At 43.2% G+C, this 18,635-nt stretch overlaps 1 protein-coding gene across 3 annotated transcripts in view; it reads left to right on the forward strand.

Annotated features, from left to right (window-relative positions):
• The window catches only part of pard3bb (par-3 family cell polarity regulator beta b), a 180,865-nt gene that overhangs the window by 74,088 nt on the left and 88,142 nt on the right, over positions 1 to 18,635 (forward strand). For 2 of the 3 annotated variants that reach the window (XM_068572961.1, XM_068572959.1), the window contains exons 12-17: positions 1,150 to 1,341; positions 2,285 to 2,443; positions 6,513 to 6,648; positions 12,376 to 12,481; positions 12,631 to 12,761; positions 15,742 to 15,786. In XM_068572961.1, coding sequence (XP_068429062.1) covers positions 1,150 to 1,341; positions 2,285 to 2,443; positions 6,513 to 6,648; positions 12,376 to 12,481; positions 12,631 to 12,761; positions 15,742 to 15,786 — 769 coding nt within the window. The remainder of the gene's footprint in view (positions 1 to 1,149; positions 1,342 to 2,284; positions 2,444 to 6,512; positions 6,649 to 12,375; positions 12,482 to 12,630; positions 12,762 to 15,741; positions 15,787 to 18,635) is intronic. The other variant, XM_068572960.1, reaches the window with a different exon arrangement.

Raw genomic sequence — 18,635 nt, forward strand, 5'->3', positions numbered from 1 at the left:
GTTAAAAAAAAAATTCTGCTTTCAACATATTCCATCATGCTTCAGAGAGTCAGTGAACATACTCTTTTTCTCCATTCACCAAATATTGAAGTATATCATCAGTATTGTATACTCATGAGGAAACACCTCTGCATGCTATGCAGCCCGCTCTAGCGATGATCTTCTCCACTCGCTCCCATAACGTGCGTCTAAAAGGTCGAAAGATCTTCAATTTTTATAAATCGCTCAATTTTTTTGGCAAATCTTCCGATGTTTTTCACGATCTAGGCAAAAACGATCATACGTGGCGTGATCGGAGCATACGATTTCTCTTGTGAAGCTCATTTTCGGTTTGTTTCACTCATCAAATACTAAGACGACATAATATTTTAGAAGCATACATTTGATCAGTGTTTGAAACAAAATGGTGTTTTTTTTTGTCATCACAGTATTTCAGTATAATTCACATGTTGTGCAACAGTGCTCCCCCTCCCACTGAGCCTTCGCGGGCTTCAAACACACACTTTCATCTGGAGGGATTCACTTGTTTTCTTCATTTTCAATATTTTTCCGACACACTCCGTATCAGACTTCATCATCAGATGTTATTACTGCCAAAACTCTGTGTTGATAATATGTTTTTTTCCCCACCATCTTCCTGGGATTGTATTAGGGCTTTTTCTTCTACACAGCCAGTCTTTGGTTCTTGTTTCTCTGTCTGTTGTGTAGACTTTCTCTCCTCTCCGTATTCCCTCTGCTCTCTCAATACTTTTGTGTCTCTCTGGCTCTCTGTGTTTGCCGTATTCTCCAATTACCTCTGTAAAATGCACAGGTCATTTCATTGATATTGCCGAGCTGAAAGAAGAAGAAGATGTGAAAAAAAGATGTGTATATAGTGGTCCAAATGGCTTTTTTCTTTTTTCCTTTTTTTTTTTTTTTGAAAATAGACTCTGGCCGCAATTTTTCACTCAGAGAGAAATTTAGCTGAAAAGCTCCTTGTGATGGCTTCTCTCAAATGGAAAAGCTTTTAGTTTAGCTTTTGGAAACTATTCAAGCCCAATGAGCTGACCTCGCTCTCCTCACCCTCACCCTGTTCCAAAACCTTCTCTCGTCCTCATCGATGTCTCTCCCCTCTTCTCTACCTCCATTACTCTCTCCCTTAACTCCCAGAAGGATGAGCTGTCCCGCGTGACGGGCTTCGTTCCGGAGAGCGGGAAGGAGCAGCTCATGTTCGAGGTGCCCCTTAATGACACCGGCTCGGCGGGCCTGGGCATCAGCCTCAAGGGAAACAAGTCCAGGGAGACGGGAGAGGACCTGGGCATCTTCATCAAGTCCATTATACATGGAGGGGCGGCATACAAGGTAGTAATAATAATACTTCAATCTTATATAAGTACCCAAAGACGCTTATAAGTGACATAATAGTCTCACACACACCTGCATGAGCGATTGATGAAGACAAACTGTGTCCTGGAAAATACTCCACAGTGGATTTGGACAGAAATGTTAGCTTCACCTGGAGCTAGCGCTCTGACTTCCATGTGTGTAAAGAGGCCACATTGTTCTGCAGAAGGAGTCGATGAAGGGTAAGACGTCTGAGAGACTTCACCTCCGTGCGGAAAATGACAACTAACGTCAGAACGGGAGCTCGTTATTTAAGAGACAGTCTTCTGGGGACACTTCACTCTGCTGCCATGCGCTCCTGTTCTGTTAACCTTTGACCTCTTGGTCACCGGGACACACTTGACGTGTCACAGATGGCAGAGTGAGACGGACAGACAGGCGGACACGCGCACACACACGTAGTATCTGTGCACAGACAGACAGGAAGCAGGTCGGCTGTAGAGACATTGTAAATGACACACCAGGGAAGTTAGACAGATGGAACTGACAGTGTGTGTGTGTGTGTGTGTGTGTGTGTGTGTGTGTGTGTGTGTTTGTGTGTGTGCGTGTATGTGTGGTTGGGTGGAGTCAGCCTTGTATTGGGATTCCGTTGTGTGTTTCGTGTTTGTTGTGTGTGCTTTAATGACTTCAGAGAGATGCTTAGTGAAAGATACAGATGAGTGTGTTTGTGTGTGTGTGTGTGTGGCTCTCAATCACTGGCTCAGTGGTTAGTCCCATTATGAGCATCAGTCACATTGTTATAAAGAGAGAACAATAGCCCGAGGAAACATGAATGAAGCCGTCACATTTCCACACAAGGTTACACGGTTCTGAAACTAGCTGACATTCACACATAGACTTGTGAAACATGTGTGGGTCTGCGATCCACATTGAAAATGCACACAATGTTTGTGCTTTACAGGATGGGCGTCTGCAGGTCAATGATCAGATGGTAGCGGTAAACGGAGAGTCGCTCATGGGAAGGTCCAATCATGTGGCCATGGAGACGCTCCGGCGCTCGATGTCACAGGAGGGAAACGCAAGAGGGACAATCCAACTAGTGGTGCTGAGGGTTGTCAAGGTACACACACACACACACACACACTCACACACACACACACACACACACACACTAACTAACTTACATACGACATCAGTGTTTGGTAACTTCTTACATTACAGTGTTATTGCCATTGCAGCGTTACATACTGAGAACGTAGCTAACAACAAAAAAGTAATCAATTTAGTCTGCAGAAGGCTGAAATGTATGATTATTATCATCATTGATATATCTGACGATCATTTTCCAGATTATTGGATTAATCGACTGGTTTATGAAATGTCTGAAAATAGTGAAACATGTCCCAAACTCAAGCATATTCAGTTTAATATGATGTAAAATAGAGAAAAGCAGAACATGTCCATCATTCACTTTAACAATTTTCGATTTCTAAAAAACTCTGCATGACAGGAACATATTTTTCTGTCCGTCAGTTTATCAATTCGTTATAATTGTTGCATCTCTGTTGTGGCACACAAAGCACACACGGCCATCAGTGGGATCCTACGGACTGCAAATCTGAGCACACAAGCATTTTGTTTATTTAAAAATATTGACCTCCAGTTTGCTACTGTAGACTCTGAAAGGTCTGTTCTGTATCTCAATAAGCGCTGCTATCACAAGTGGCTCTACTTGTCTCTTGACACTAAGCAGAATGGTGATGGACATATGAAACATATACTTGAGGGGTTTTAATGTAAAGCGAAGGAACGCTGACGACAATAAATGCATTCTTAACAGACTCCAGTGGCTCTTTGTAATGTCAGAAAAGTAGGTTAGAACTCCCGCTGTGAGAATGAGCGCACATGCATGAGTCTCTCACTTGACTAAGACAAAAACAAACATGCATGCTTCTTTCATCTCCATTTTGTATCTCCTATCCCTTCTTTTGGCTTCCACTAAAGCATCACTTCTTTTTTTCTTTGCGGTCGACTGCCTCTGACTTTTAGCCCTTCCTTTCATTCTTCACATACTTGACACGAGTCTCCCTTCTCTCACGAGCAGCAGCGAAAGAGCATTTACACTTAAGCTATTCAGATCTGCTGTGCTTCTTTGTGTGTGTGTGTGTGTGTGTGTGTGTGTGTGTGTGTGTGTGTGAGAGAGAGAGAGATACAGCCTGTTCTTCACTCAGCTGTCTGCTTCTTTCTGAGCAAGAAAAAGATTCTTTTCACCTCTTCTGCTTTTCAGCTGATGCCTTTTACGCGGCTTTGTAGAATGTTTGTACAAACCTTTGCACAGACAAAGCGGGGCTGTTGGCTCGAGTGTGAATCCTTTCGCATGGCCGACTGGTGGGAAGAAAAGCTGCGTCCACGAATCACCCTCCATGATATGCTCGGTAACAAACACACACAAAGGTGTGTGATGGGTACACTCTCAGAGGTAAAGGTGCTGACTCGAACTGTAAAGGGTTCTTCGGGTTGCCCTCAAAGGGAAACTGTTTTTGGCTCCTGGTAGTTCAACGTGGAACCCTTTCAGATGGTTCTACCTAAATCCCAACATAAACGGTTAAACTTAGAACCATCTTTGGACAAGTACCAACCAGAATCACAACAAGAGAGGTTTTGGAAAAAATCCATCTCAGGTGTAGTGGTTTCCTCCAGAACCATTCCACCTTCCAAGGGTGCCAACAAGAACCCATCCAGGGGGTTCAACCAAGAACCCTTTTTATACATTTCAATGGTGTCATCTACAACCCACCCAGGTGGTTCTACCAAGAACCCTTTTATATGACAACCGTTTCCTCTTCTTCCCACCCAGCTAGTTCTGTCAAAAACTGTTTTGTGTCCCAAGGGTTTCATCTGTTACCCTTAAGGACCTGGGCTGATGTGGTGCAGTGCAACACAACAATCATGATTCTCAATCACAGTTTTTGGTCGTTGAGTTATGCACGTTCCCCTTAACACCTATGCTTTGAACAATCGTTCAAGAACCTCTTTTCCAAAAGAGTTCTTTGGATGAAAAGTGTTATTCATGGGACCCTTACAAATAAGCTACCTTCAAAAAAAGGTTCATCAGAGGCAAATGGTTCTAGTTAGAACCTCAACCCTTAAGGAAGAAGCCGTTAAAAACCCTTATTTCTAAGAATGTAATAACCGTAACTGTCTTTCAACGACATTAATGAAAAAACTTGCAATGCCTTGCAGAACAAAGCGGTTCAATAGCACCGCAGGCTGCAGCCTCTCTAAGAACTCTGCATTATTACCGCCATGAGGGCAGGATTTACTGTGAGGTTGTTGTATTGAACTGCATTAGTTTCAGGTAATTATGCCTAATAATACTGAGCGTCTTTGTGCGTTTAGCGGTGCGCTCGGGCTCGCCGGGCATCCCCTGTCAATAGCTTGATGGTGAAAGCTGTTAGCAACATCAAAGAGTTGCATCCATGTTTCCCTCTTTTTTTTAAGAGTGCAAAAGAAAGGATAACAAGAGAGGAAGATAAAGGCAGATAGATAAGAGACTGTACCACAAAAGCCTTTTGGGGCTCCAGTATTGATGCTTTTAACGTTTCAGAAGTGGACCACTCTGCTTTTTTTTCCTTCTCTGATCTTTTTTCTTCTTCCTTTTCTCCTCCATGTCCTTTGCTCTTTCACTCACTCCGTTCTTCTTACTGTATTCATCCCCGGCCGGCTCACTTTAATCTCTCACTTCAGGCGGCCGCTTTTTTCATTCAGTACCTATCCAAACACCCCGTTTATCTGTCATAAGTGCAGCTCTACACCTAGTCCTGCTCTTCAACACCTGCATTTCTAACTTTGTTTTTTTTAAATTTCCCCTTGGGGATTAATAAAGTACATATCTATTTATCTAACATGTAAAAGCTTTCTAATGTACTGCCTTGCTGTCTATTTCACACAACTGTGGATGTGTTTTTTTTTTTACAGTGATTTATATCCCATTAAAGGCTATATGTACTATAATGTTCGTTTAACAATTCACTTTGTTCAGTAGATTTTTGGGATTTTTTTGTTGGACAGATTATACAGGTTAACATCGTTACACAGAAAATATATAACACATGTAACGTATGTCAGGCATCCAGCTGAAGCTTATTTGAAAACAACTAAACAGTCAAACAAATGTTTCAGGGTTATGTATTGCTGAAATGTTCCTGACGTGTTTGACTGTATCTTAAAACAAAGTTTTTTGTTTTTTTGAGTAATCTATGACAGAGTATTCTATGTCACCGGCTAATGGGGCGTGTGCTGTGTCAGAGGGGGAAGGGAGGGGGGCCCACGGGACCTCTGACACATTGAAGAGTGATGCATCCTGGGCCGGGATTGGGGAGAGGAGCCGGGCGGAAGGCAAGGAGCTCGTGCTCGGCGGGGGGTCAAGAGGGAAGATGACAAGCGGGATTTATTACCCGCACAGTGCCGTTATGTCTCCTTTGTCGTTTGAGTGGAGGGCGGAGTCTAAACACAGGCAGGCAGATACAAAGAGAAACACTGAGTACACTGAAGCACACAGCCAGCGTAGCATACATTATGTATACATGTAAATGGGTTTGTGCTGTTTTCTACACACACACTCAGACGCACAATACAAATAAATGCAAATTAAATTCTGAAAAGATAATACATGCACAAAGAGACCCATCAACGCATTATTACAGGGCCCTCAGAGGTGCTCGCCGTCAGTATGACTGTCATTGCCACACACACAGTAAAGCAGTGTTAAAGACAGTTGCACAACCCGGTGGGCCGTGGGAAATGGGTTCCCCTCTTTCACCTTGATCCTCCACTGTCTTTTAAATGCCTCCCTTGTTCTTCTCTTTAATCTACCTCCTCGACATCTAATTGTGTTTGAATAGACTGCGACAAAGCCCTCGCTCACTCCTCGCGCTCGCCACTCCATTTAAATGCAATCCACACATGAGACAAGTGCGTGAAAACATGAAAGGTTTACAAAACACAAGACAGGAACCTTAATTTTCCCAAACTCCCAAACATTTCGTCAAACACGTTTTTATGCTGGTGTGACGTCGATTCAGGTTTTTGGTCAAATAATCATAGCTGCTGGGGTCGTCGGGCCGTGATCTGTCTGTGTGAAGTGCGATTTGATTGCAGTTTTAGTGTTTGTGTCCTCCCTGTTTCAGGATCGACACGGGGCATCGCCCAATCGCTCGTTTGACAGCTCCTCCGGTCTGTCGGGGCCGGTGGGCCCAGTGAACGGCCGGACCAACGGCCCCAGTCCCTCCCCACTGGTGAACAACATCCTCTATGCATCCAACGGTGAGTGGGATTGTTGCTGGCCATCAGGCAGACGTGACGTTTACATGCAGCATGAGTTAGGTGTCAATCCTCCGCTCTCTCTCTGTCTCTCTCTATCTCTCTCTCTCTCTCTTAACAAAAATTTCACAAGTCGAGCTTTTCATCTTCAAAGTGACCACTTCGATATTATTAGATTAGATTATAATCCATTATAACGGTGCTTATAATGCATTATAATGATGATTTTAATGCATTATAAAAGGATTATGATGGAAATTATAACAAACAATGATCCTTGCAACGGCAAAGAAAATATCAGTAAGTAACCAGCAATGATGAAGTATTATGATTGACATAATATGTCATCATAAAAAGCTTTTTAATGTGTTATGATTGTATTGTATCAAGCAGTATGAACATGTGTGATTCTTATAACTATAATTATACAGTGCTACCAACAGATTAAAACACATTATGATAATGGGAATGGGCATGGAAAATGTTACCAGTCATTTTAATGAAAGCTGTAAACAGTATTGTTGGGCAATGACTGAATCAACACATCAATCGTTCCCTATTCTTTGTATTTAAAGTGAAGTATTGACAGCCGGCTTTGTAATAAGCACGGTCTCCCTGCTTTTCTATGTGTGATAGAGCCGTCATACAACTGTCATAATCTACACTGAGAATGATTTCTTATTTTGAAAGAACGGTCCATTGTCATGCATTGATTTGAGCGTTGGGTTCTAGCTTTTGGAGAAATGCTGCCATATGCACAGACTCTAATGAAACCATTTATACTCTTTTTTTTTCTCCACTTAACAAATATGTTTACCTCGACTTTCAGGGCTGTTTGCATTTGAAGCAGTGGTAGAGATGGCCAGACTTTACTGGGAGAACCATGCGTGCTTTTACAAAAACACTCACCACTAATTGCCCGTTTCTGACGAATTTGCAACCTCAACACACCCCTACACACACACACACACACACACACACACACACACACACACACACACACACACACCGCACACGCGTATATTACAGTGTAGAAAAGCTATACAGACACATTTTTCCCCATAAAATCATTTCCTAAATTTTCTAAAAGTGGAATTTGAATCCGGTTGATTCTGACCCGGTTCCATCTCTGATTTAATCTGGACTTGATTAATTTTTCTATCATTGTGATTTTCTGGGAGGAAGGTTTTTTTTTGCCATTGATGTGGCATCAAAGGTGGGCATATCATTTGCAGTAAGTTCAGTAAAGCACTGAATAAGTTTCATAATCATGAAAAACAAACAATATCTGCAAGATAAAACAAACTAAAAACAAACACAAACAAAACAGATATGATTGCCATGTACACAGCAACCTTAATTAGAGACTATATTGCCCCTATTTTTCCTCTCATTTCCCGCTTCAGCTCTCTTCCTGCTTTCCTCTCATCTTTCTCAAGGTTGTTCTGTTGGTTAGTTATTGCTTCGTTTGGCTGTTATGAAGAGTTATTTTTGTTCCTGCTTCATATAGCTCTTTCTCGCTAACTCAATCCATTCCCGCTCCTATATCATCTGTGTGTGTGTGTGTGTGTGTGTGTGTGTGTGTGTGTGTTAGCTTGCCTGACTATACATCTGTGTGTTATCCCTGTGTGTTTCTCCCTCTATATGTTCCGGTTTGCTTTGAAAATGTGTATTTGTGTATATTTGTTTCTAAATGATATCTGAGCCTGTTTAGAAATGAGTTGATGGCTGCTGTGTGTGTGTGTGTGTGTGTGTGTGTGTGTGTGTGTGTGTGTGTGTGTCTGTGTGTGTGTTGGTTCAGAGATTGTTGGCGACTATCAAACAGTGTGGTTTTTGTGTGTTTACTCTGAATCTGGTAAACAGCTCTGACCTTGAATACACTTTGCTGTTCAAATTCACCTCGGCCACAGGGTGATTTACATACACACATTTGTGTGTGTGTGTGTGTGTGTGTGTGTGTGTGTGTGTGTCATACAGTAAGCACATTTCTCAGGCTCTGTGAGTTGTTGTGGATGTTATCGGTTTGTGCACTTGCCAGTATTTTCTTCCTTCCTAATGAACTATTTCACATAGTGAATCCATTTTTTTTGGCACTGAAGTCCAAATGAAAATGAAGAAATTATTTCCTTGCACCGATGTGTGTGCTTTTGCAGAAGAATAAATTGAGTTTAATGATTTCCTACAATATGTATTTATGCAGAAGTGTTATTTCTGCATTTATAGATCAGCCTCTTTATCTCTTATCCATTGCTGCATCTCATTCTGGCTGCCGGCGTGATTCTTCCCCTCTCTCACTTTTTCCTCTTCTAAGCACTTTGTCTCTTTGCATTTCCCTCCCTTTGTCTCTGGAGAGTTCATCTGTTTGATGGGCTGAACAAAAATAAAATACAGTTTGAGTCGAGCTTCAAATATTATTCCATCTCCCACAATTTTGTCAAACACATTGATTTTGTGTTTGGGAAACCAAAGTGTCCTCATGTAATAAGAGTGATATGTCTTTTCAATAAAGGAGATGTCGATGTGTGATTTCACACATCAACAGTTGAATCAGTTTACTCGTCATGGCGATACTTGTAAAAACACTTCTGGTATGTCTGTGTACCATGATGATGTCATCAAGGGGATATCTGCTTGAGCTGGCAGACTTACTTTTTACATGATATAAACTTTAGACGTAGAGTTTGAAAGACATTTACCAGGAAAAAGGAAATTATATATCCATCAATTTGCATTGTGGGACATGTAGGATTTAGTGTCTTTGAAACTTGACCCATTGAAGGGAACAAAACTCAGGATATCTAATTCACCCAAACAATTGGTGAGGCTCAGGCAACACAACTACTCCCCCGAGCAGACGTTCATACGTACGGTGACATACCAGACGTACAGTCAACATTTACTTTTGGTTTCTCACAGGATACGAGCAGCGGTCTCCTGGGTGAAGGTCTGGTGTGTGTTTGACCCGTCGCTCTGCCCTGAACACCAGCCGCTCAGTTCACTGTCGCTTTCTTCTGCGTGTTGCTCGTTGGACTGAAAGCAAAAACATCAACGTGAATTCAACGCGTTTACAGAAAAGTACAATGTCAACACGCTTTCCTGTCTGCTGTCCTGTGATATCTGAGCCTCTGTGTTGATTTAGGCCATTCCTTTCTTTTTTTACAAACAAGTCCTCTAATTTAATGGAAGGTCAATAATGCATTATATATGGCTTGAGACCTCCTTTAAAAACACTAAATGATTTACAGCAGTAGATATTCACATAGCAAATCACATAGCATATTCACATAGCATGTTTTATCTGCTAAAAATTCTGTGATCGTACTTGAGTCAATACATTAAAAATCAATCCATCCAAAATAAATATCGGGTTTCAGTGTAAAAGGGAGGATTAAAAGTCACAGGCAGTTCATTATCCTGTCGTGGACTGTTGATGTAAGATTACTCCTTCGCAAATGAAGAGAACGTTGAATCACCTTTTAATAACACAGGCCTTTGTTTTTAAGATTTAATTAAGCAAAAGGAATCGTCCTAAGCCGTGGGATTTATGTGTGTTGACACACTGGCTTCCCCGCCAAGAGGAACGGCAGCGTGAGGAGGAGGAGAGAGAAAGAGAAGCGCGTTGTCGACTAATACAGATGGAGGGAAGAAAAAGTTGAGCGCTCAAGAAGAGGATTCATATATCTGCTATTGGAGCAAACTGCTATTGATCTACTATCCACACAACAAATGCCTGTTTCACTTCAAAGAGTGGGAGTCAGTGAGAACAGATTTGTGTGTGTGTGTGTGTGTGTGTGTGTGTGTGTGTGAGAGTGAGGTGAAAGAAGAATGTGTTTTTGACAGTTCCGCTGATTAAGGTGCCTGCAGTGAGGAGGAGGGAGGAAGTTTAGAAAGGAAAAAGGCTGGAAACTGAGTGGGAGATAAAATGATTTATGGGAGATCTGAAAGGAGAGATAAATGACAGCCAAACTATCAGATTGCAAGAATGGGACCAGCAGAAAAATAAAGCAGGTGATTAGTGTAGAGAGAGGGGAAGGAGGGAGGGGGGGGGGATAGAGATGAGAGGAAGCGATATCTTCCGACGCGGCTGTTTTCCTCTCCAGCTCCAGCATCTTCACTTTCAGTTGCACGTGCGTGATGCGAGCACATAAAGGACACACTGCTCATGCGAAATAAACACCACACAACACCAGCGTGTGTTGTGTGGCAGCCATGCACTCCAGAAGTGATGACTGAATGCAAATCGTGCTCGGGTGGATTGTGTGTCTGTCTATCCGGTTGTCATAGACTGGGTTTATCAGGCAGACACTGCCGTATCACTGAGCGACATCTGCAGCCACGTCTGCACACGCAGAGCTGCTGCATTCTGCTGCGTGGTTTTCTTTTCTGTCTTATTTTTTTTCATGCTCTTTCTCTTTCATCCTCATCCGACTGCTCATCTTTCTGTCCATCTCACTGTATCGTTCTTTAGGTTGATTTTTTTCTCTCAAGACCTTTTGTCAGTGGAGCTCTCGCAGTAGTTGAGGTTTAACCCACTTTTTAAACACATCCTGACTCCGTATGCTCCGTCTCAATTTTGGTTTGTGAGAGCGCCGGCCAACTGTTTTCGGCTTGGCCAGAATGGCTCAATCCTTGCTCACGGCTCGGCTATTCAACCCCTATCTGAGCTGTAGTGCACTGACACTGTTTCCAGGTCACATCACTCTATAGAGTAACACTAGAAAAGCATCAAATTATTACCCCCTTTTTCTCACTTTTTTTACCCTCTTTGACTTTGCTAAATGAGACACTCGGGATGTGAGAGTCGATACTTTAGTCAGAAGTCGACGGCATCATACCGCAGGAAACAAAAAGACGCCGCTAATCCATCCAGATGCTACATTGTGAAAAACAAATCTCTGTTGATTATTTTTCAGGCATGTAATGCCTTCATTTGATCGTGATAGTGCAGCGAGACAGGAAGCGAGAGAAGGGGGAAGCAGCAAATGGATGAATGGCATGAATTGTAGATCTTCTGTTCAGGGCACATGCGCCCATATGGCACGCGCCTTCACCACTCTGCTGTTCAGCACCGTTTCCACTTGGCCATAAATAGGAGCTAACAGCTGACAGTAGCGGTTGCATTGAGTTGCATTATGCTCAAGCTGTATTCATTATGCATGAGTATTGGGCCATGGTAAATTATTTTATTGTCATCAAGTGTTTAATTGGAATTTTGCAAAATGAATACATACAGTTGTTTGTAGGAGATGTTTCCACTGCAAGATAACGTGCATGATAAAGAAGGAATTAAATCGTGGTTCAATTAAATTTCACTGGTCATAATAACTTCTATTGATGTTCTATTCGAACTTCTGCTAAATCTGTGGAAACGCGACGTCCCGATGCGTGACAGCAAACTGAGTGAGCAAAAACAGAGAAGTTCTCCTGACCTGGTGAAAAGAGTCACGCACTAAATACGCTCATCAGAGTCACGCTCGATTAAGAAGGAAGTGTATTGTTCTGTCGTTTGGGGAAGCGCTGCGTGTTCAAAACACGCTTAACATATGAATGGAGAGTCGAGAAATGGGTTTTTGCTTTCGGAGAAATATAAGTATTTATTGTCACCAAAATCAATTCAAGCAAATCGCAGCTGCCGCGGCCCGGAAAGGACGAGCAGAGTCATTAAAAATGTTTTGCTGCATCACGTCACCACCAACCTCAACGAGGACTTGTGTCCTTTTTTCTTTTCAGCGACCAATGGGAGTTACTCTTACATGGATGAGGACGAGGACGGAGAGCTGTATGGACATGAAACAGAGTTCAGCAGCTCCACCCAACACTCCTATCTACAGGACAGGTGTGTGTTTGTGCCTGCGTTCTGTTATGTGCATTACATGTGATTGGTACGCAAATATGAATTATGAACCAGGACAAATGATGGAAGTGGAAGAAGTAGCTTTAAGTTAAAGCAATGAAAATAATAACCAGATAACTGTTTTGTTTCAGAGAAAACTATCACGTATCGAGCCCGGCCCAGCCCCAGTGTCCTCCCCAGAACCAGAGCCAGCGGCAGTTCCAGCACGTGAAGGCCTCCAAGAGCATGGACCTGGGTACGACTCAGAACCAGCAGCACACTGGTGGGGAGACGTTTCTGTTTTAAATGCGCTCTGCGTGTTGGCTGCATGCATCTTTTTAACATCCCGGCTGATGCATGGCTGCGGCACCAACGGCATGCTCCTCGAAGCCCCACGCAGGCTGACGCCCCTGCAGACGTGCGAAACCACACACACACACACACACACACACACACACACACAGTAAACGCAGCTGCACATCGAGGCAGGGAAGCAGTCATGCCTGTTGCATGTTCCTGAAAGTGGAGAGGCAGTTGATTGATTCTCTGTGACACACTGCGGCTCCAGTGTCTGGACACACTGATTTTACTGTAGGAATGTCAAACTGTGACCCTTTTTTATACATTGAGTTACCTAACTTCTCCCTTTCCCTACCATATCAAGTCTAAATGTCAATGTGAATGGGTTACAATCTGTGGAGGATTTTAATTTAAATGTAATTTGGTCTTTAATTTATGAAAAGAAATAAGAAAAGAAAAATACATTTTTGTACAATTCCGCTTTGTCACTTGTTGCTCTCTGAGTATTGATATTCTCATGCGAGGGCTCGGTGACATTTCAGTGATTGTTTAAAAGTCAACATTATAAATATGAGTAGTATACGTGTAGCTGAGTCCGTGCTAATGCATACATCTGTTTAATATGACAGCGGATGGCGCGGCGCAACGAAAGCTTATTGTTTCAAATGTCACTTCCCTCACTTCTCCTCCTCAAGCTGGTTCCACCGCCAGCCATACGCACGTATCCGCGTGTGTGTGTGTGTGTGTGAACGTACTTGTGTGTGTGTCTATATCCGTGTGTGTGTATGTGTGTGTGCGGGAGAGAGAGAAAATTAGACAAAAGAGCCGGAGACTAGCTGAATAGCACAGGCAGCCAGGAAAAGAGGAGTGAGAGAGTGATGGTCTGTGCTGTACGTCTGTACGTCATCCTTTGTGTGTTTTACACACTTGATCTTTACTAAATGTGTGACAAACAAATTAGGATTTAATTCATGATTACTCGAATGGCATGGTGGATTTTCATTGCCAAACCATCAAACAAGAGTTAAAAAAAAGCAGCTTCGTAACAAGTGTCTCTCTCGCTCTCTGTTATTTTTCAGGAAGAGGATTTATCGACGGGTTAAATGCTGTTTTTAAATCCAGGAATAGTTTTGCGGGGAGGACCCGATATCTTCGGGGGGAACAAACCGTCTCCCTTTGGACGAGCCTGAAATCCTCTTAGATCCCCCTCTGCTGTGCTTCCTTTTTTTCCCAGCATGCCCTCCTCCGTCAGCTCAAAGTTCAGGGGAACCGATTGCTCACGCTTCACAAACAAGTCGAGAATGCTGGAAGCTAAAGAAAAAAATGGTACACCTGGCTGAAATAAAAGTACCCAGAGCTCATTTTGAGTTTACTTTCATTACGGAGGTTCGATCAAAAGAACTTCACCGCGGGCCTTTTCTGAAAGGCCACAAGTTCCAGACGCTCACGCCCCCTCCACCGCTTTGCAAGCAGCAATACCTGCGGCTAGTGGCACTCCAGCATTTTGAGAAAATATAATGATCAGTGCAGTTTTGGGCAGTAGTCCAAGGTGTGTGTTGGCTGTTGTGTGTTTGTGTTCAAATGTGTGTTTTTCTCAAAGAGACAGAAAGCAAACGCATTGTCAGCATTTATTCCGTGGCCCAGTTATTTCATTTTTATTTAATTAGTCCTGATTTCATTTCCAGCCCAATTAAACATTAAAGAATAATTTAAGATTGGTTCCAGATTATGAACTCCCTCTCTGGTTCCTCTCGCCGTATCCGTCTTCATCTCTTTCTTTCTTTTCTCTCGGCCTTCTTCTTCTGTCCGTGTTTCTCTTGTCTCTTGGTTTTTTTTTTTTCATTCGGGTGAAACAGAACAGCTTCAGCTCTCTAACTCAGTTTGGGAAAAAGCTCCGTCGGTTTTATTTGATTTAATAAGAATGAATTATGTGTTAGCAATTACATTAGTTCAAACTTCATTTTTTTGAAAAAGTGACAGCTCGAGTGTGCGTGTAGCCCCGCCTAATATCATGCCTCCGTGTGCGTCACACACGGCATCTGATCTGCTAACGTCGGCATACGCGCACACACCCACACACACACACGCACACACACGCACACACACACACACACACGCACGCACACAGTGATCCACAAGCTACCAGGCTGCTGAAGCAGTCCTGTTGATTCACCGCAGACAGATGTCGTCAGACACACACACACACACAGACGTAGCTTAAATTACACTTACAGCTTGGTTTTCATTAGTCAAGTATTTGCTGGGAGAAGCCATGTTACTGCTTGGTTTTTGTGGTCTGAGTGTGTGTGTGTGTGTGTGTAGTTGAGGGCTACTAGTCCATGTGCTCCTTGTTGGCATTGGTCCGCTGTGTGGCTTTAGGGGGGAGAAAAAGCAAAAGAGAGACTGGGGGAGAGGCAGAGAGTGAAAGGACGATTAACAAGGAGCAATGATGGTGAGAGCGGTGATCAAAGGCGGGAAAGAGGGAGGAGAAGGCCGCTGGACGAAAGCAGTGTAACTGGAGGAAAAATGAAAACATTGAGAGGAGAAGTGAGGGTAAAGGGCAGAAGGTGAGAGGGATAGATGGAGTGGCTAAAGGAGAGCAAGGGCGAGAAGGGAGGGGGGGATGACAAATGAAGTGAGAGAGATGGGAGGAAGGGAAATGACTTCAGTAGCAGTGAATCTGACTTAACATCACGGGCGGAAAGAGCAGCCACCCGGTCATCTCGTAAAACAAGACGCAAAGAATAACAGAGAACGATCGGGGGAGAAGGAGAGGCTTAGGAGAAGGAGAGAGGGAGGATCAAACCTCAGAGAGATAAGGAACATGTGGACAGCAGTTTGACGCTTGTCGGGTATATGAAATTAAAAAACGCAGAAGTCTTAAGAGAAGGGACGAATCTGCACCGCAATGGAACGAGAGAGTGTGTGAGTGTGTGTGTTAACATGTGTTCCTTGTGTTTCAGTGGCAGACGAGAGCAACGTCGCATCCCTGGCTGGAAACTCTGCAGGTGAGGCAAACGCAGACACCCGGACTCATAGACGTAGAGAGATACTGGAACACACACACACACATTTACAAATTGCTGCCTAATTCTCAAGGAAAAGGTCTTATCCAAAGACAAGAAACGGAAGACGAAGAGCAAAAGAAAGAAAGAAAGAGACAAAGTTCCAGACAAAATACATTTAAAAAAAAGATATGGAACAGGAAGGGAACAGAAATAATGGCAGTGGTTGCACTGAAGTAAGAAAAGTGAGATTGTACACTTCCACACAGCCACAGTTTCTTCAAGTGGATAATGTGTGAAAGCTACAGTACATTTAGGAAAGTGTGAACAAAGAAAACACATACGGAGAATACAGTATACACACACACACACACACACACACACACACGGACAAACACACACACACAGTATGTATTCTGGAGTTTTAAAGGGGTTCTTTATCTTTTCTACAAAAGAAATCTGTGAGCAATCAAAACAACCTCTGCTGGTTCTCTGTCTCCCCGCCTCACCATCACTCAGTGTTTGAAGTCACTCTATTATTTACCATGTTTCCTCCTTTTTCCTCCCCCCCCCCTCCCACAGCCCCTCTCTCCAGTTGCATTTACATTTCCTCCTGCGTCCCGTCTCTCTTCCTTCTCTCGTACACTTGACTCCTCTGTTGCTCCTTATAGAAATATCCCCTTAATTATGCGGAAGTGCAAATGAACGTAGGATTTGCAGAAAGACTTGAGAGAGAGGGAGAGTAGAGAAGGGCGAGACCGTGGCTACTCTCTCAGACACACATGGACGAGCTTGTCCTCGAGGGTACGAGAGAGAAGTCAATTAGAACGAGAGAGGACATGCTCATCTGAAAAGGAAAAGACGCGGAGATGAGCGATGCCTTAAAACATCTCCGCCTGCACACACTTTGTGTCAAACTTTTATTTTTCACTTTGCCATCGCGTCCCCTTGTTTCATTTTGAACGTGAGAGCACTCCACCTCATTCCAGGCTGCGTGTCTTTCTGTCTGCCGCTTTATTGTTGCCAATCAGTCTGCTGCACATGGTGGCATTGATTTCTATCTACTCGGTCCACAACAGTTCCAGAGGGTGCAGGAAAGGTGATACAAGAAGTGTAGAAGAAACGATATGGACAGAATGCAGGCGAGGGGTTTACACAAAAACACCTTTTATCTCCTAACAGCTGAAAAGATGGGCGGGGGAGATATTTTTGGTGTTCCTCATCTTGGCTTTGTAGCTTAAGTGTAACCGTACTCCAAGAAGTGATCTGCATGAATTAAAGCTTGGGACAGTCGTTAAATGAAAAGAGGATTACTTCAGAGGGATTGAGACAGTAAACATGGACAGGTGAGGTTTTGTGGGAAGAACAAAGCTTTTGATTGTCAGCACACTGAATCCTCTTGATGATGTGGTCGTAATGCAGATTTCAAGAAGTTTGGCGACGTTTGCACGGCTGGACAATTGTAAATTGATTACAGTGTAAAATTAATTCCCATTGAAACAAAATGTTCTGTATCTGGAGAGCACATTTTCTCCTCAGAACGGAGTGAATGAAATAAAGCGAGCAGGTTGACAAAGATGTGAAGCCGTCCAGATGAAGCTAGTATACAAGATTATACAATAATTCAAATACGCAAACATTAAATGACACACTCTGAACCTGAAGTTGCATTTCCCCTGACACACACACACACACACATACACACACTCACACACACACACACACACACACACACTCACACGTGTTGTGTCACTGATTCTAAATGAGTTCAAAGTGTTCTACTTTTAGTTCTACTTTTATTTGTCTACAGTGAAACGACTGCTGAACATCTAGTGTTTCAGGGCACATCTCTCTTTTTTTTTCCCAGTTTGATTTCCAGACTTTATTATTACATTTGTATTTTGTTTCTCAGTCCTTTCCCCCGTACCTGTTGCTTGTCAACGAGTCTCCTGTTTTACAAGCGGCCACAAAGCCCTGAGACCTGTTAAAGAGAGTGTGTGTCTGGCAAGAGAGAGAGTTCTTTCCAACCCACTTTCCACAGCCCTGATGTATTTTTTTTATAACGTATAACTCCGCACTGAGACGACGGACAGCTGCACGGAGTTTGGTGAGAGAGGGGGCGGGGCCCTGGCAAGTGAGGAGCTTTGAGACAATGACTTCTGGGAAAGATTTCTTCTTTTTTTTACTTCAGCAATGGTCTTTCCCTCCACACCCCTCGAGAAACCACTGGGCGAATGCACCACAACCACACACACACACACACACACGCACACACACACACACACACACACACACACACACACACACACACACACACACACACACACACACATGAAACTATTACCGTGAGGGTAATGTTATGGTAATGGAAAGACTCCATCATCCTGTGGAAAATGTGAACCTTGGAAGATTTCATATTATATTATAATTTTGCAGAATCTGAGATGCAAAGTGACGGAAATGGGAGACCATTTTCTATAGTTTGTGTGTGTGTGTGTTTGTGTGTGTGCGTGCGTGCGTAAATCCTCTCTGAAAGTGAGCGTGTTTTTATGACCAAATGCATTTCCCGAGTGCGGAGGCTGCAGCTGAGCGAATTTTTGAAACTCCCTTCAGTAAACTAACGAAAAGGAAACTTGTCACTCACGTACTAACACAGAGTAAGAAATGGTGTGTGTGTGTGTGTGTGTGTGTGTGTGTGTGTGTGTCTCTTTGTGGTCGCACAGGCCTGACGTCTTTGTGGTGGCTCAGAGAAACCGGAGCTCAAACATTCCAGTAATGAATCAAATCAGCTGTGGAAGAAGAAACCCATGAAAAACTGTTCCAGTGACAGAAGGGATGCTTCAAGATACATT

The sequence above is a fragment of the Clinocottus analis genome, unplaced genomic scaffold (genome assembly GCF_023055335.1).
Source record: "Clinocottus analis isolate CAN_PGR_092001 unplaced genomic scaffold, fCliAna1.0.p SCAF_12, whole genome shotgun sequence".
In the NCBI taxonomy this organism is placed as follows: Eukaryota; Metazoa; Chordata; class Actinopteri; order Perciformes; family Cottidae; genus Clinocottus; species Clinocottus analis.